Source organism: Lepisma saccharinum, chromosome 29 (genome assembly GCF_977018435.1).
Source record: "Lepisma saccharinum chromosome 29, izLepSacc3.1, whole genome shotgun sequence".
Taxonomy (NCBI): Eukaryota; Metazoa; Arthropoda; class Insecta; order Zygentoma; family Lepismatidae; genus Lepisma; species Lepisma saccharinum.
The window spans coordinates 27,015,765-27,034,090 of NC_139257.1; the positions used below are offsets into that span (position 1 = coordinate 27,015,765).

An 18,326-nucleotide genomic window follows, 5' to 3' on the forward strand; every position below is an offset into this window, starting at 1 on the left:
TATATTTTTATTCAATGAAAAATCCCTACCACAAGATTTTTTTTAAATATGAAAACTAAAGCTGTACTTTAACAAGAGATTAAGATTTGTTTTAATTATGCATGTAAAAATTAATGCTTCGGACTTCGTCCTGAATGCGGAATGGCTGGCCACATTATTTTATAGGGATGGAACCGATTAATCGGTACTCTATTGGTATCGGCCAATATGGGCATATCAGTGTATCGGTTAAATTACCGATTATTTTACCGATCCGAAATATCAATAAATATCTGATAATTTAGTGAAAAATTCTGCCATTTTGTTGTAATTTTTATGGATAATGTCCATGCCCTACTTTTTAAAAAAGTAAATGTCGATAAATATGCAATTTACTTTGCACTGCAGTCACCTTGAAACCAGAGGCGTCTCCTGAACGCATGCATCAACTGTGGGAAAAAGGAGAGCTTGCTCTGCAACGACATTAATGAGCTTATATTACATTTCTTGGATCTGAAGTGAAAGAAAGTCATAATTCTTTTCCCACAATTGACTCATCCAAGAAATGTAATATAATCTTAGTTGAGCGCTCTCGTGTAAAATAAATACTTCTCCTATATGAAGAAATTAGAATGTAAAAATGCTCATTAATGTCGTTGCAGAGCAAGCTGTCCTTTTTCCCACAATTGACACATCCGCAGCATGCACCATATGCGTTCAGGAGATACCTCTGCTTGAAACACACATTTATTAACGAGGTCAATGAAACTTTCAGGTTCTTCAAGGACCATTTCTAATTTTATATCGAATCGGTAGAATATCGGTTATCAGTATCGGTAAATTTTATATCGGTACTTTATCGGTATCGGCCAAAATTTCATATTGGCCCATCACTATTATTTTATTTAATATTTTTACAAAACTTCACACATACAAAAATGTAATTCTTAAGCAACAAAGTTAACAAATCTTAACCACAACTCAATAGCATTTCAGATTTCCAAATATTCAATTTTATCAAATCCCAGTACAGGTATGTAACAATGTAAATTCAATGTACTGTAAAGGATAGCAAAAATTCTTGACCACAAGCATAACTTCTTGACTTTCATGACTGGTAGACACCCTGTATCGGTAAGGCCACTAATTTATGATGAATAAAATATCAAGATTTAGATACAAAAACTGGACATATTTCGGGATCAAAAGCAGGGAATAACACCCTAAATTTGACTTTGAAAACTAAACTTATTCCTTCCAATACCACATTTATGTAGTTGTGAGTAGCACATTTAAGTAGTTTTCATAGTATCAAATATATTCTTGTCTAAAGGAGTCCATTTTTGCTTCTCAAATATTTACAGCAGAATTAACAATTTTTTCGTGGATTGCATAACTCGCAGGATAATTCAAACTTGAGAAAGTGTTGCATCGGTAAATAAACACTAAATTTCGTATATGAGTCTATTTCACCTCATTTTGTGAAAAAACAAGGTAGGAAATGCACCTCTCACGCTTCCAGAAACATGAAAAATTAACATTACAATGTGTTATTTCACATTTTGTACTTTGGTCAAAAACAAAATATGCATGCCTCCATCAATAATTTTACCAATCTCATATATCTATAAATATCTCATCATTTAGTGTAATATTCTGACATTTTGTTATAATTTTTAAGGTCATAAACATACAATCTACATGACCTTGTATTTATAAAAGTAAATGCCTAAATATGAAGCTCCACATCTGATAACATGTATTTATTAAGGAGATAAATGAACCGTTAAAGTCCTCAAGGACAATTTAGAATATTATATTAGATCAGCAGAATATTCGTTGTCGGCATCAAAATTGTATATCAGTATCTAAGCCAAAATTTGATAATGGTCCATTCCTACTAATTACTATTGCAGTGAAAGCTTCTTTGTACAATTTCACATCCTATTCGTAACGTCAGTGACCCACTCACTGAGCCAAAGCATCTAATGCATTTAGCCTTTAGCATCCCAATGGTTGATCTGGGAACCACACCTCTATTTGCATTGAGGATGGGTGGTTGATATTTTGACCAGCAATACACAGCGGATATTAACATTCCTTTTCTTGAAAACTATACATGAAATTTCAGTTCTGTCTTTTTTCATCTTTGTACATATGAAGGTACAGCATACTTGAATTACAAAACAATATATCCATTGTTACTATGATTAACAAGCAAAGTTTGAACAATTCCTTATTTTCCCATTATTATCCCCAAATTATTATGGGATGGATTTATAAAAGTGGATGTAAGATTTAAACTACTGCATGTTTTTGAAAAAATTAAATTCTGAATGTAAGAATGAGTAAAAAGCAACATTTAAGTCACATCCGACAATTAAGGATCCAGAGAGGAAGAGGGGGCAAAGACCGAAGTTCAAAATTTTCCGAAATTACACATCCTCATAGAGTGCTTGCTCTCTTGTCATGCTTCCCTCCAAATTTGGTCCATCGGGCATTCAGAGGGCCAACACCAGAAGCGAAATTCCAGACATTGTCTTGAAGCTGGCAACGCTGCCACTTTATAATATGTTATTTTATTTAAGCCGAGGAGGGACAATTTCCCCTACGTCTTTCTCGCTGGGGCAGCTGCCGATCACTGTTGCCAACTTCGCTCTTTTGGAGCCAGATCTAGCTCTTTCATGCACTCGTTTGACTGTGAACTGTGGCACCCGCCCTCTGCCCCACCATGATGCCATTACTGGTTCCGGTCCATAAAGACCAACCTTTGCAAAGAGCAGGGTGGCTACAAACAAGCAGAAATGAAATTCCCTGACTTTTCCAGGTTTTCCAGGACAAAATTTACATTTTTCCCTGACAATTACAAACTAAACTAAATCGATGTTTTTGTAAATGGAAATAATAAACTCATACAGATCCACATATGGTTTTGCTAAGTACCAATATTATCTTCTATTAAATTGACTTAATTTCTCTATTCTCTATGACTTGAATTCAAACTGCAAAATAGTGAATTTGGAAAATTATTACAATTCACAAGCTAAGGAAGGATTATGGAATTTTGTCATACGCAGTAAGTTTAAAATAAAATACTTGCTTATTTGTAAAGTTACGACTAAATGAGATAAGAGTGATTGATTAAGAAATACAATTTGTAATTTATCAGTCTCCTTATACATTCTCAGTATTATATGTTGATATTTCCACTGAAGTTTGGAACCCTCTGCTTGCTAGAACCATGAGTGCGGACTCACTTTTCAATGCATAAAGCTACTTCTGTCTTCTCTGTAAAACAAACAACTTAACTCTTGCATATAAGTGAAACAACTGAATTGAACAAAAGAAAGTGTCATATTTCCTTACATTATCGATGGGATTTCTGCTTCAGTACAGCATATCCAAGTGAAGTGCTGTGAAACTGACAACATGCAGTTATACCATTAATGCTGACGAAAAGGGTATGTAAGTATTAGAAATTTAACGCAAGGAGTTTATAGAATTGCATTGTATAGGTACCTGACTTAGCTAACCACACATTAAAACAGGAACACACTAATAATAAAAGCTTCTGAAAGTTCATATACCAGGGGCATCCTGGAAAAACTCCAATGGTGCCTATACGCAGCACTAGTGGCCGGAGAGCGACACACACACATACAGGCAGGAAGAAGTGGCATGTAGCTGTAATCTGGTACAGTTGCAATGTAGCCGGTTTAGGACAGTTCTAGGTTAAAGATTGCAGCTCTCATAAAGTCTCCCACCGACTGCGATGTAGCCTACATTGCACGTTCAGAATTTGGCACAGAGCAATCGTGTGAGTTTTGCAGACTGGACGTCATGAGTGATAGGATGGTCAGACGATGGTGCAGACAATTCACGGAAGGCCAATCGAATGTGCACAACCCCATAGAGCTGAGTACACACGGGCCCTTTGCATCACTTCAGGTGGGATATCTTGGACCACTCCCTGTACAGCCCTGGCCTTGAATGTACGTACTTTCATCTCTTTGTTTAACTGAAGAGGTTTCTGGCAAGGCAAGGATTTGACAGCTACATTGCGGTAGAGATTGTTCCAGTCTTTGGTGTCACACACATATACCATGGGCATACAAAATTTAGTGCCATGCTGCGACACATGCCAGAACAACGGTGGTGATTATGCCAAAAAAAAATCCCAAAATTAACATTTTCATTTTAGCGCATTTTCTGGCAAATATCTGAAATTATACCTTCATGGTGTTTTTAAACTACTGTTTCAAATTGTAAGTCACATGGCTTATGCCTCTTCGCGAGAGTTTGGTATCTTGAAAGTTAGTTTGGGAAAGTAATTTTCCATACCCCTTTATTAATTTTAAGGTAAGGATTTTAGATAATGAAATTTTGGTGTGGAGTTAGGGCCCCACACTTTCTTGATCACGGCTGAAGGTGGGGATGATGTGATCAGCACCACACTCCTGGCTGCCTTTATCCTTCAAAGTTTCCTCAAGGTACCAGCTTCGTATGATGCTGGGTGGGCGCCGAAGCAGTTTGAATAGGTGGAAAACATCCCGGTTCTCCTCCGCCGGGGATCGACCCTGGGTCTCTCGCATAGTAGTCAGATGCCCTAACGACTGAGCTCCATTATTACTCACTCGACAAATGCCGAGTACGCACTTAGCTTGGTAATTCAAAACATATCTCGTGCGACAAATACGAAGATGTGGCTCCCGTGTGACGGTAGATAAGCACTCGATCTCCTGTTAGAACCCTGCCACTTTGCTCTGTGATGCAAATGGTTTTGATATAAGTTGAAAAAATCGTGGGAAATAAATGATTTAATGTGGCCGTCGGAATCATTTCACGTACGTATAACTCTATAGTTTACTCTTGAGTAAAATGTTGGAAAACTTGCATGTTCTTTGTACACAAACATGGCCTAGAAAAGACAAGGATGTTGGATTTCAAGGAATTTAGGACATTTCTTTAAAAATGTTTACAATTCGCATTTTTTGCCAAATTCGCATTATTTCGATATTTCGAATTTCGCAGCAATTACCATTTTTAACGGTTTTGGAGTTTGCAAAAAATCAATGTACCTACTAATTGGAAATTACTTTCTGGCCACCCCTCGTATAAATCAGTAGATGGAAAGTGAAAATTTAGCAGGGCTGGCAGAGAAATTTCAATTCTTGAAGGAAGTGATTTGCTGTTATGATTGAATGATTCGAGTAAATATGATATTAAAATATTTTCGTATTTATTATTAGGATTTTATTTCATAATATTGGACATTAACTTCACTCAGTGAGAGATTTAAGACCATCTCTCACGAGATTAAACAGACAGGACAGAGAGTGGCATTAATTTCATTGCAATACTAGTGTTGCAGTAAATTTGAGGTTGGGAGCATGCACTTGCCAATTTTTATAACGTTCACCAATGCAGATTTATGTTTCACTTTTTCGTGATAGTATTCAATATATATCCCATTTGGTTGGATTCTTCTTGATATGTAAGAATAGTGCAATGGCATTGTAAACGCATGTTAACTTGTGTGAAACCAGTAATGCGTCAGGATGATGAAAGAAAACCTTCGTAAGCACTGCTACATTAAATAAGGTGAAGTGAGCCAGAAGAGTAATAAAATTCCAGCAGCATATTTGCAGTCTAAAGCTCTTCTTGTTTATGCATGCGATTTTTGTTGGATGTTTCAGTCAATGCAATTTCTGTCGCATGTTGTAGTGAGATACTTTGTCGGGTGGTGATATTCGACAAAAATCGTATGTATCAATGGAACATATTTGTTTCAATGTTCCTTCAGTTTGCCCAACAAAATGCCTTACTACGACGTCCGACAACTACCGGACGGCACCACCAGCTCTTATCCCCTCCATCTGTTGACAAGTTCCCTTACTACTCCCATACGCACAAGAAAAAATGATAATTCAATGCATTTTTCACCACATAATATTTAGAGGCTTAACCTTTACTCTTCCAATGATACCAACCATTATGGTATCATCAGGGTAAGGTCGTACTGGCCCGATGATACCATATGGTATCATGGTTATGATTACGAAATGAATGTGCATTTTGGACCTTCATACTCTTATGTTTGGGTGGAAACTCTGACACAGGTCTGGAGCAAGCATGGGAAATTCATATTGATGACCAAGCTCCCCCCCCCTTCCGCAACATATCCATGCCACATTTCCGAACAGAGTTTCTTTCACATTTTGGCTCATTATTCAACTTGTATGGCACCAAAGAACATGAAACATGTTTCATTCTCTTGAGAAATGTCAATTCTTTGAAAAGAATACTAAAGTTCGCACAGTCTTCCCAAATAGTGGGAGAAGAGGGGGTAAACTCCAGATTTTTATGTTGTTTTTTCATTGAAATTCGGTAGTCGCGCCCCCAAACCCCCCTTCTTCGGTTCGGTGTTCTGAATTGTACACGGTTGCATGCTATGATGTTTTAGCTGCAAACCAAAACTTATCCGAAGTAGATTGCCCCCATAGTACCCGAGTTATAACAATTTTCCTCCAAACATGCAAATTACCTATTTTTCGCAAAAAAAGAAAAATCACATTTTGGCATATTATTCAACTTGTATGGCACCAAAGAACATGAAACATGTTTCATTCTCTTGGGAAATGTCCATTCTTTGAAAAGAATACTAAAGTTGCGTGCCTTCTTTCCAAATAACGGGAGAATAGTGGATAAACTCCAGATTTTTGTTGTTGTTTTTTTCATTGAAATTCGGTATTCGCTCCCCCCAAACCCCCTTTACTCGGTTCGGCGTTCTGAATTGTACACCGCTGCATGCTCTGATGTTTTAGCTGAAAAACAAAAGTTATCCGAAGTAGATTGCTCCCATAGTGCAAGAGTTATAACAATTTTCGTCAAAAGACTGTTCGAAGTCAATGAAGACGAAATTCCCTGACATTTCCCTGACTTTTTTTGACACCTCAAATTCCCTGACTTTTCCCGGTTTTCCAGGTCTGTCGCCACCCTGAAAGAGTGTACATTTTGCACATGACGTGATATTCATACATAGGCTGCATCACCCACCCCCTCTTTCCTCCCCAGGTATTTTTATATATAGTGCTGTGGCTAAGGTGAAGATGACAATATTATTATCCAGGAATCCTTTATTTTCAATTTCATATGAACATCATTGGATTATTGAGATGGGTGATGCTGCCAAATTTAGGTAGTGAAAAGTAAGAATAAATTGCCATCACTTTAAAGCTAACGGTAATAGCAGCGACTCCACCCCTCTGACACCTAAAATTACCCTAGGAGGCACTTTATGCAGCCTTCGTTAATCTAGCTCCTTGAAAGTCATCTTTAGCTCCATTTAAGGTGAAATTTAGCTCTCTTATGCACATCAGGCAACACTGCGAGGATGGCTGTATAAGACAAGGAGAAATGCATTAGGTTATGGGACCATTATTTTTGTTCTCTCAGGAATATCAAACATCCAATGACATAGAAAAGTAAATGAACGGAGAAAAGACACGTTGAAGTATGTCATAGTAGTACGAAGAGTCGAAACTCAAATTTGATTAGCAGTAACTCGAAGTTGAAGTCGATTTCCCATAAGGAATACATGGGATTCTGTAAATACTTATTAATCATATTTTTCAAACATCGTGTCTACCTTACTAATCAACTTGAAAAACAGTTGCCACTTGCAACATGGAGAGAAATTCATACTCTCTTGCATACTAAACCATTTTTTAAATAGCAGTGCCCAATCCAACGATATTGAATTAAATGAACAACTAGTGCGTAATTTTCCCTCCTCGCCTTAAGAAGTATGTATCAGTCTGATTTCAATGAAACCCTGTACGGTTGTGAGAATGTACCACCACTACATACATCATTTATTTTTATTAACTTCAGCCTATTGAGGGGGAGCATAAGGGCAACTCTTCCTTTAACACTAATTATTGGGAGGCACACTATAAATTTTACCTCTGCTAAAAGCCCGGTCTTTCAGAAAGAAAACCAAATTAATTTCATATCTCTATGACAATTAGATCTCAAGCTACAATTTTTTTTGTACTTCGCGGCAAGTTTGAAAAGTGTACAGTTGGAACGGGAATACAGGCATGCGAGGGCCCTTGTGAAAAAGTTAATGCACTTGGTGACTGCACACATTGAGCTGCAGTCTCGTCTCCTAAATAAACCACATCTTTCTGACATATTATACACACATAAGTAATGTAATGGTAACTTAATACCTATAACTTACTTGGAAGAAGTAATGTGAACATCAGGAAATAACTTTGATCACTAAAATACTTTCAATAAATGAAATCTTCTCCTAAATATCAGCAAGTTTACATTTATACCTACCCAGCTGGCCATATTCTGGACAACCAAAAGAATATAAGTCTCCCCTTGCATCCAAAATCACACTGAATTCTCCACCACAATCTACCTTCACTATAGGACGGCCTTTGAAACTTATCTGAAACAGAACAATATGTTTAGTAAAGTAAAAATAGGATGGCCTCTAAAATACAGGGTATCTAACTCGCTCACCCCTGATTTTCCCTTGTAATTCAATGAAATTTGATATGGACATGCTTTGTTGTACGAGAAAACCTCATAGTGAGTGGCCCTGCACAAGGCGGTTCCAAATCTTGTTGTCTGCTTTCACGGAGCGGCGGCGTTCGTGTGCGCAGGCGGGCTTTTTTGCGAGCGTTTGGGGTCTGTGCTTGGTTTCTTGTCACAGCAGAGGAGCAGGTTGGGTGGGTGTGCATATTCCTGATGGCGGAAATCCAGATTTTATTGAGGATACCGGTATTGGTGTTGAGGTCGGCAGGCACGGTCACTATTGCGTAGGTTTCTTTTGAAAACCTTTCTAGTATGGATTTTGCTTGCATGATTATTTTTGAAGAGCCTATGCTGTGGTTTTCATCTATGAGGTGGCAATAAAGGCCTGTTCTTCTTCTTCCCAAGTCTGTGGTCAGCATCATGCTCCTTGAGCCTTTCATCAAGCCGGTGCTTTGTCATCCCTACATACTTACTTCCACATGCGCAGGTGACCATGTAGACGCCACTTCTTGCATTGGGGTCGGTGTAATAACGTTTGAAATGGGTTAGGTGGGAGGCTGTGGAAGGAGGGGGCTGGTCTGCTATCTTGAAACTGTGTCTGGAAAGAACTTTTTAGATTTTTTTGGTTAGGTCAGGATGTTGGGGGAGGCCGATCCATTTCCCTTCAATCTTTTCTTGCCGGGAGTGTCAAAAGCAGTTGCCATCAGCATTGAGGCATGCCTGAACACGTTACGGAAGGTATTTGTAATCGGCCTTCAATTAACTCAGGTGCACACGTTACAAGAGTTGCAGTAGAGACTAGTGCTGCCACACTTGTATCCTTCCGTAACTGTGCTTCTCATATACCAATGTATGCCCATGTCAAATTCCAATGAATTGCGTTCATTAGTTTCAAAGTTATAAGGGAAAATGAGGGACCGAGAGCGAATGAAACACCCGGTATGCAGAATTTTAAAACACATTCCCTTTTGAAATTGAAAGAAACACCATGGTGGAATGAAAGAACTAGAGAGGCAGTGAAAAACAAAAATGATGCATTTACAAAATGGTTTAAAGTTAAATAACAAAATACATGAAAAGAGTACATGGAAAAAAAAAAGAGGCAAGGAAAGTAGTGACGGAGGAAAGAAGAAAGTGGATGGAAGAATGGGCCAAAGTGCTACAAAAAGATGTAGATGGGAACAAGAAAGTATTAAGATGTAAGTGATTTACTAAAGTATTTCCGCGAAACTTACTTGTAAATGTTCGATTAATGTTCCAGAATAATTAGACTCCACGAAAGTGTCACTGGGAAATTTTGTGAACCCCGTGAAACAACAAAATGCATAAAAAAGTACCAGCAAATAGTGGTAAATAAATTTCAGTGATACTTTCTGATCGACATTACCTCAGTACTAACAAAAGTGATATTGGTATTTAATTCATATAAAAGAAACTTACTCTACTTGGAGTATTAATGACTGGATGCTGGTTCCCAACACCACACTGTCCCATCCTGTTGTCACCACAGGCAAACACAGTGCCACGATCTGAAAGGAAAGAGCATTGTTAATAACAATAACAAAATTAATCTGAGTCAAGAGTTTCTACGTCCAGCACAATCTGAGCATTGCTGCAACATCACATAGTTTCAGATTTAGCATACAGCAGGCTGAATATTTTAGTATCTAACCTGTTTGGCCATTTCATCTCAAATCATAAATGTGCCACCTTCGAAAATCAAAATCAGCTGAATATATGTTAAAGGACCACATGACACATGTCCAAAAATAAAACATTTTTCTTTTCTGTTGATTTGTTACAGTGTTACAAGCTCACGAAGAAAGACACTGATAAAAAAAAAATTATGTACGGAAAATAATGCAATATTCAAACCACTATAAATCAAAAACCAGAAATGGTAGAGATTTAAGGTTTTGTTTATTTGAAAGCTTGTTCAAAGTATTTCCAAAACCTTATTAAGGAATATATTTATGAAACCCTCTTCAACTCTTAAATTAAGAATCAAATTTTTTTGAAGTTTCTTTCAAAGTTCATTTTTTTTAAAAAAAAAGTGAAGAACAGGACATGAGTTTTGAAGGGATAATAGAATATGGGAACAGGACTAACTATTTGCAATGCCATTTGTGCATTAACTTCAATCGTTATGTAGAAATTTTTTGTAAACAATTAAAAAAATAATCATTTTCACCTTTTTTCAGAAAGCATTAAAACACCCATCTCAAAATTTCTGAAAATTGTACAAGTCTTTGGTTAGCGTACTTGGAGGAGGTGCAATCAGACCTTGCAATATTTTTGTGTGCAACCAGGCAGAATTTTTTTAAAAAAAGTCCTCCATGTTCCATATTTTTTTATATTTTTGCTGTAAAATATGTTACACTGGCAACACTGTTCGTAACTGCACTTATCAGGAAACCTGTAAAGCATCAAACATATTATTGGTAACATTTTGTGCATGTATGCATGAGTGTGTAGCGGTGAGAAACCACTTAAAATAGGTCAGGCAATACCATTTTGACCAACCCCTGTCACATCATTTTCTTTTTAAATAAATAATTTAATAATCGTTTGTAGCAGTGCTACAAATTGAAGAAGAGGCAAAAAGGGATCAGATTAGAAGAAGAACAGCGGCCATATTGAAGAAAGAAATGGATAAACAGAGAAGATTAGATAATTTGAGCCAGCAGGAAAGGGAGGGTATGAAAAGAATCAAGATAAGGATCGATGTGGTTGTGGAACAGGCAGATAAGGGAGGGGCCACAGTAGTGGTGGAAAAAGAATGGTACGAGAAGAAGTATGAAGAACTGAAACGGGACATATGAGGAGATTTGTGGAATGGAAGAGGAAAGCAACATTAGAGAAAAGATCATAAAAGATTGTGGGAGGAAGGGGTTTAAAAAGTTCACGAAGGAGGCAGGAAGACTACCCAGTATAAAAGGCTTTCCAAAGATACATAAGTTGAGACCAGAAGTGGATTGCAGGGACAATATTTTGGAACCCTTGGAGAAGAAGTTAAAAAAGGTAATTGAAGTGTTAGCGAGTGAACAAGAAAGCAGAGCAGTGAAAAACAGTGAGCAGGTTTTATAGATATGTAGGAGACTGGAGATGAAATCGTAATGTTTAGCTTAGATGTGAGAAGCATGTTCCCGAGCACCAAAAGGGTGCATAGTGGACATAGTGAAAAAGAAAATGGGGAAAAACGTTATAGGGGAATGGGATAGTGAGAGAGTGGTGCAAGCACTGGAAACCATTTGGGACAATGGGTACTGCAGAGTGGGAAGTAAAATCATCAAGATTAGTGAAGGTCTGAATATAGGCTCTTGCTTGAGCCCTGTGCTGGCGGAATTAGTTATGAATGGGAGAAGGAAGTGATAATAAAAGGAGGTGATAAGTTAACTCTGTTTTGTAGAAATGTGGATGATTGTTTTGGGATATGAAAGGGAACGAAAAGGCAGCCGAGTAAACAGATATAGAAGATGAGAGAGCAGGAATATTCCTTGAGCTCGAAACTGAACAGGAAGGGACATTACATTTCTTGGATATAATGATGAAAAAGAAGAGAGGAATGGGGATTGTTGCTACATGGTATCAAAAGAAGTGTTCGGCAGGAGTGCTCTGCCACAAAAAAAAGTGATGTGGGTGATGCAACAAAACGTAATTTTATAAGACCACATAAAGAAGATATGCACAGAGAAAGGGGAAGAAGAAAACAAAATTAATAGCCTGTGGGAACAACTGGAAGAGAATGGCTATGAAAAGAAAGACAGAGACAACATCAACAGAAGAAGGAAATAAATAAAAGAGAGTACCAGAAGAGGCCACAGAGAAGATATGCAAAGTGCTGAGGAAAGTGGGTATTAGAACTTACAGGAAGGGAGGACGCACTGTTTTAAGTATAGCCAGCAAGAAGAAGGAAGAAAAGAGAGAGGAAGAAGAGGAAGGGGTTATCTACGAGGTGAAGTGCAGAGGATGTGAAAGTGTATATATAGGGGAAACGTAGAAGAGACTTAAAGACAGGTTAAAGCAACACATGGATGATGTGAGATTGAAGAGAGACAGGAATGCCATATTCAAACACATTAGAGAAACAGGACATGAAGTTGAATGTGATTCGGCTAGGCGAATAGGAAAAGAGAAGAGAGAACTAGTGAGAAAATGGAAGGAGGCCAAAGAAATAAAGAAAGGAGAAATCATGAACTGGAATGGAGGACTGAAGATAAACAAGGAACGGAAGAGTGTGTTAGAGAAAGTTGAAAGGATGAGAAAAAGGAAGGAGGAAAGAAGAATGAATGAGGAAGAAAGAGAAAGAGAAGATCATGGGAGGAGGTATTCATCCATATCCAAAAAGACAGGAGGGGTGGGGGAATGATAAACAGGTAGTTCCAGACTTGCTAATCTTGACCTGTCAATCACCTGGTGTGGTAAACCCATTAGTCATCTGTCAAGAGGACAAATATACTTAATTCCTTTGGAGAAATCTTCCAAGATAAGGACTGTCAACATGATTTGATTTTTGTGTGGCTAGTCAGTCTGCTATGTGTATGTAATCTTTCTGTGTGTGTATTTCTTCATTTTAGTTTAGTTCTTTGTCTGAGGAAGACCCTGATACAGGGTTGAAACGTTACATGTTAAGTGTTTTTATATCTAAACTGCCTTGGTCAAAAACTTAGTGTATTTTAACTTATTTCAATATCCTTCAAGTGTTCAAATCTGCATTTCAGGATTGCGTTTAGATCTGTCGGCCATTTTTAATTTGTCGCATGCGACAATTTTATTGTTTTTAGACATTTATGAAAATTGTTATAACTTCTGTTGCATAATTCCATATGTAATGATCCAGAATTAATTTTCTTCTGAAATAAGTGCTATTTCATTGCATTTATTGCCAATTATAACACCATTAAGCCTTGTTTCCATGATATGAAAAACTCAATATGCTGACCAAGGCAGAAATTTATTTTATTATAAAACATAAACTAAACGTAACGTTTCAAGCTTCTAACAAGGTCTTCTTCAGACTCTGTACCAAGTACAAATGTAACAAGGCACAAAACAGGATGAAATATATACACAAAAGTACTCCCCTCCAGACTATTAGAAAGTTGTTCTGGAACATTCTAGCAGGTGGCTTTCCCTTGTCAACTGTACTTTCACCTGAAAGTGAATTTGGTGGGACTCATGCTCTTTTTCCGTCATTCTTCTTCCTTCTTCTCTCCTCTTTCTCTCTTGTCCTTTCCACTCTTTCTAACACCTTCTTCCATTCTTTGTTTATCTTCAGTCCCCCATTCCAGTTCATTGTGTCTTCTTCACCTTTCTTCTCTATTTCCTTGGCCTCCTTACATTTTCTCACTAGTATTCTCTTCTCCCTTCCTATCTGCTTAGCCTCATCCCACTCTATGTCATGTCCTGTTTCTCTCGTGTGTTTAAATATCGCATTTCTCTCTCTCTCTTAAGTCATACATCATCCCTATGTTGTTTCAACCTGTCTTTCAGCCTCACACTGACATTCTTTACATTTCACTTCGTAGATAATCCCTTCCTCTTCTCAGTTTTTCTTTTCTTGTTTGCATTCTTTGTTATTCTTAAGATGCTTCTCCCTCCCTCCCTTTCTGTCCTGTTTTGTACCTTGTTACATTTGTACTTGGTGAAGAGTCTGAAGAAGACTTTGCTAGAAGGATGAAACGTTACGTTTAGTTTATGTTTTATAATAAAATAGATTTCTGCCTTGGTCAGGATATTGAGTTTTTCATTTATTGCCATTCACCATAAATATCCAAGACACATCTATTCCTTTGAACATTTTCACTCCAAGCGTTTTAGAGCTATTCTGGTGGTTTACGATGTGTGTGTGTGTGTATACCATATTTACTCATGTATAATGCACACTTTTTTCCAAAATTTTTGCCACCAAAAACTGTGGTGCGTATTATGCACGGAATAATTCAGACACCCAACATGAAACCGTACAGAGTCATTACAGGATTTTGGGACACTTACATTGATTTTTCATGTTTACGGAACCCTATCATGTTATATATCGTTGTAAAACTTGAATCTTGCAGTCTCTGAATATGGAAACAGTATTCCATACAAGATAACGACACTAATGTGAAATGCGGTTGAAGTAAGTTCATAAAAAAATGAAGAAACGTTCTGATTTTTATGGTACTTTGGATGAAAGAAAACATACGGAAAGAGATAATAAAAATTTAAATGTATTACTGGCCAAATAATATGACATACATGGAGTGTGTAAATTCCTTAATGGAAGAAATCTTGTGCTGCTAACTGCTATTTGACAAAGTTTCACATGTAATATACATTTTAAAAGTCTATGTTTCAAATGTAGCTTACAATTTCTTCATTTTCAATTCCACGTGTTTTATTTAGTGCTGTAAAGGGATTAATCTAGGATAAATTTAATCTTCAATATACTTCTTATTCGGTAAAACATGTTCACAAAATTTTAATAACATATTTCATCTGAAGAGGCCTCAGTGTGGTGCAAATTTAAGATTTCTACTTTGTCCTCCATATGGGGTCAGATTCAAGTTTTTCATTGTTCTTTTCAAAATCTTCAATTCTGGGGAGTTTATCAAAAAAAAGGAGGACGCAGGCACCTCATATATGTAACAACTTTAAGAATTACTTATTGCATTTATTGTAGTATAGCATAGACACTACTAGTCTCAGAGCAAAAGTAGTAATCAACAAAATGAAAGAGCATTTATATCTGCAGAAAATTAATTTTGGATCATTACATATGGAATTATACAACAGACGTTAGTTATAGAAATTTCCATGAACATCTGAAAATGGTAAAATCACCTCATGCAACAAATTAAAAATGCCGACAGATCTAAACGCAATCCTGAAATGTCAGTTTGAACACTTGAAGCATACAGAAATAAGTTATTAAATTGTTAATATTTTTTAAAAAATATGATACGACAGGGGTTGGTCGAAATGGTATGGAATGACCCTATTTTAAGTGGTTTATCCCCACTACACTCTTGTGCACATGCACACGAGAATGCAAGCACGTACAAAATGTTACCAATAATATATGTGATGCTTTACAGGTTTCCTGATAAGCAGCAGTTAGAACAGTGTTGCCAGTGTAATATATTTTACAGTAAAAATAAAAAAAATATTGAACATGGACCACATTTTTTTAAAAAATTCTGCCCGGTTACACAAGGTAAGATTGCACCTCCTCCAAGTACGGTAACTAAAGACTATATTGTACAATTTTCAGAAATTTTCAGATGGCTGTTTTTGAGAAAATGATTTATAAAATAAAGTCAAAATGGATTTTTTCATTTAGTGCGGAAATGGCATTGCAAGTAGTTAATCCAGCTTCCATATTCTATTATCACATCAAAACTAATGTCTTCTGGTCCTTCACTTTTTTTTAAAAAAAATTAGAACTTTGAGAAAATTTTTAAATACTTTTGTATTTCGATTTTTAATTTTTATAGTTGAAGAGGGTTTCATAAATATATTCTATAATATGGTTTTGGAAGTGCTTTGAACAAGCTTTCAAATAAAAGAAACCTTTTGTTCTTGATTTATAGTGGTTTGAAAATTGCATTACTTCCCTTACGTAAATGTTTTCATTAAATAGTGTCTTTCTTTGTGAGCTTGCAACACTGTAACAAATCAACAGAAAAGAAAAATATTTTATTGTTGGACACGTATCATGTGGTCCTTTAACATATAATTTTTTCAGCAAAATCCATGATGGTGAGTTGACAGCACCTGTATGATTTGAGATGAAATCAACCTGTTTTCATATTTGCAACAAACAATAAGAGATTGGTTATTACATCCCCGTCCTTTGCTTTGGGCTCCAAATGCAGGACAGCATCGGTTCGAGTATACCTGGGTTCAGACTAGGTTTTCGGCCTGTGTATACGACAGGTGGAAACCCACCACCGTGAGGAAATTGGGTAGCTACGAGTAGCCTAATCCGGTCTCGGAAATCTCCTGTAACGTCTGAGGGTTCGATGTGCTGACTCCACGTCACACCTTTACCAGTTGAAGATCTCCACACCTCTAGCTTGGATTGTCGCAGGGAGACTGGCAGTCGGGAGATAGGTCAAGCCCCTTTGAGGACTGTCGTGCCATGGGTCATTATTATTATTACATCCCCTCCCCGAGAGACTAATCTTAATGAGACTATACAACTTTCATGAGCAATTAAATGGTTACAGTGAAACCTCTATTTTATGTTCAGGTATTTTACAGTTGCTTGCATTATAAAGGGTTTTCCAAAAAGAATGATATGATTTCGAAATGAACTGGCAACTATGCTTCAAATGTTACAACCGTCACTAGTTGTTATTTGCATTTAGTATACTGTGACAATTCATCATGGCTAAATACACGTTTCAAAAATATTTGGTTATTATCCAAAAAAATTATGAAAATAGATGTTCTTTTGTGAATACTCAAGGTGCACTTCGCGAAAACTATGGTCCACATAATCGCCCTTCTGTGCTTACTATTCGTCGAAAAATTTGAAAGGGATTTTACTCTTCACGGTGCGAAAATACCAACAAGAGGTTGAAGTGCAAGAAGTGTAGAGAACATTGCTGCTGTAAGAGGTAGCATTGCAGAGGTTCCAAATTTATAGATTCCTCGTTGTGCTCAAGAATTAGGGCTTAGAAGAACGACAAATTGACGTATTTTGCGAAAAACTTGGTTGACACCCATATAAGATTGTGTTGACCCAAGAACTGAAGCCACTGGACCATCGTAAGCACCGTGACTTTGCTGCTTGGGCTTTAGAACAACTTGAAACGGATCATAATTTTGGGAAATGAGATGAAGCTCATTTCTGGTTAAGTGGATATGTTAACAAACAAATTTGTCGTTTTTGGTGTGAAAACAATCCACAAGAGATTCACGAGAAGCCCTTGCATCCAAAACGAGGTAGGAGATGCAGTTACAGTGACTGGTGAGCGGTACCCATTGATGTTCACAGATTTTTTGTGGCCAATTTAGATGAAATTGATTTGGAGGGCTTGCTGTTCCAACATGATGGTGCCACATGTCACACTGCTAATGCCACTATCGACGTATCGCAAGAACAGTTTGGTGAAAGGATAATTTTAAAAAATGCAACTGTTAGTTGGCCTCCAAGAAGTTGTGATTTAACTCCTATAGATTGCTTTTTGTGGGGTTATTTGAAATCTATAGTCTATGCAAACAGACCACAAACCCTTGATGCATTAAGATTGAACATCGAACCCTGCATTCATGACATTAGGCCCGAGTTATTGCACAAAGTCATCGAAAATTGGGTTCGTCGAATTCACTCGTGTGCAGGAAGTCGAGGTGGACACTTAAATGATGTGTTATTCAAAGCATAATGTAATAAACTATGCTTCAAAATAATATAAAAAGTTTGGTTGCATTTGAAATAGTTCTTATTTTATTTTATTGTAAAACCCTATACATTTAATCTAGACATAGCAATATGATCATAAATTTTCCCTCATTTAACATGTTCCTGCATTTTAAGTTTATTTTAGAGCTGAGTCGATACCGATACCATGACCGATTCCTACCAATACTTGTATAATTCCAGTATAAAATAACAAAGGCTAGTTACCGAGTCATACTATCTCGTCATATCACTAGGCACATATCTAGAAATATAATTTGGGAGCCAGTCCGAGCCAAGTGTCTCAGAAATATAATAATAAAAGTGTTTCTATTTAATACATTAATATAATTATAGGATGATTTGTAATATGTAAATTAATTAATTAATACTTAATTTCTCC

General features: G+C 36.9%; 1 protein-coding gene across 1 annotated transcript in view; it reads right to left on the reverse strand.

Moving 5' to 3' along the window:
- LOC145981560 (protein RCC2) overlaps positions 1 to 18,326 on the reverse strand; it is a 57,466-nt gene that overhangs the window by 19,966 nt on the left and 19,174 nt on the right. The window contains exons 4-5 of the mRNA XM_083114900.1: positions 9,973 to 10,061; positions 8,329 to 8,443 (exon numbers count right to left, since the gene is read on the reverse strand). Of these exons, the coding sequence (XP_082971026.1) occupies positions 8,329 to 8,443; positions 9,973 to 10,061 (204 nt within the window). The remainder of the gene's footprint in view (positions 1 to 8,328; positions 8,444 to 9,972; positions 10,062 to 18,326) is intronic.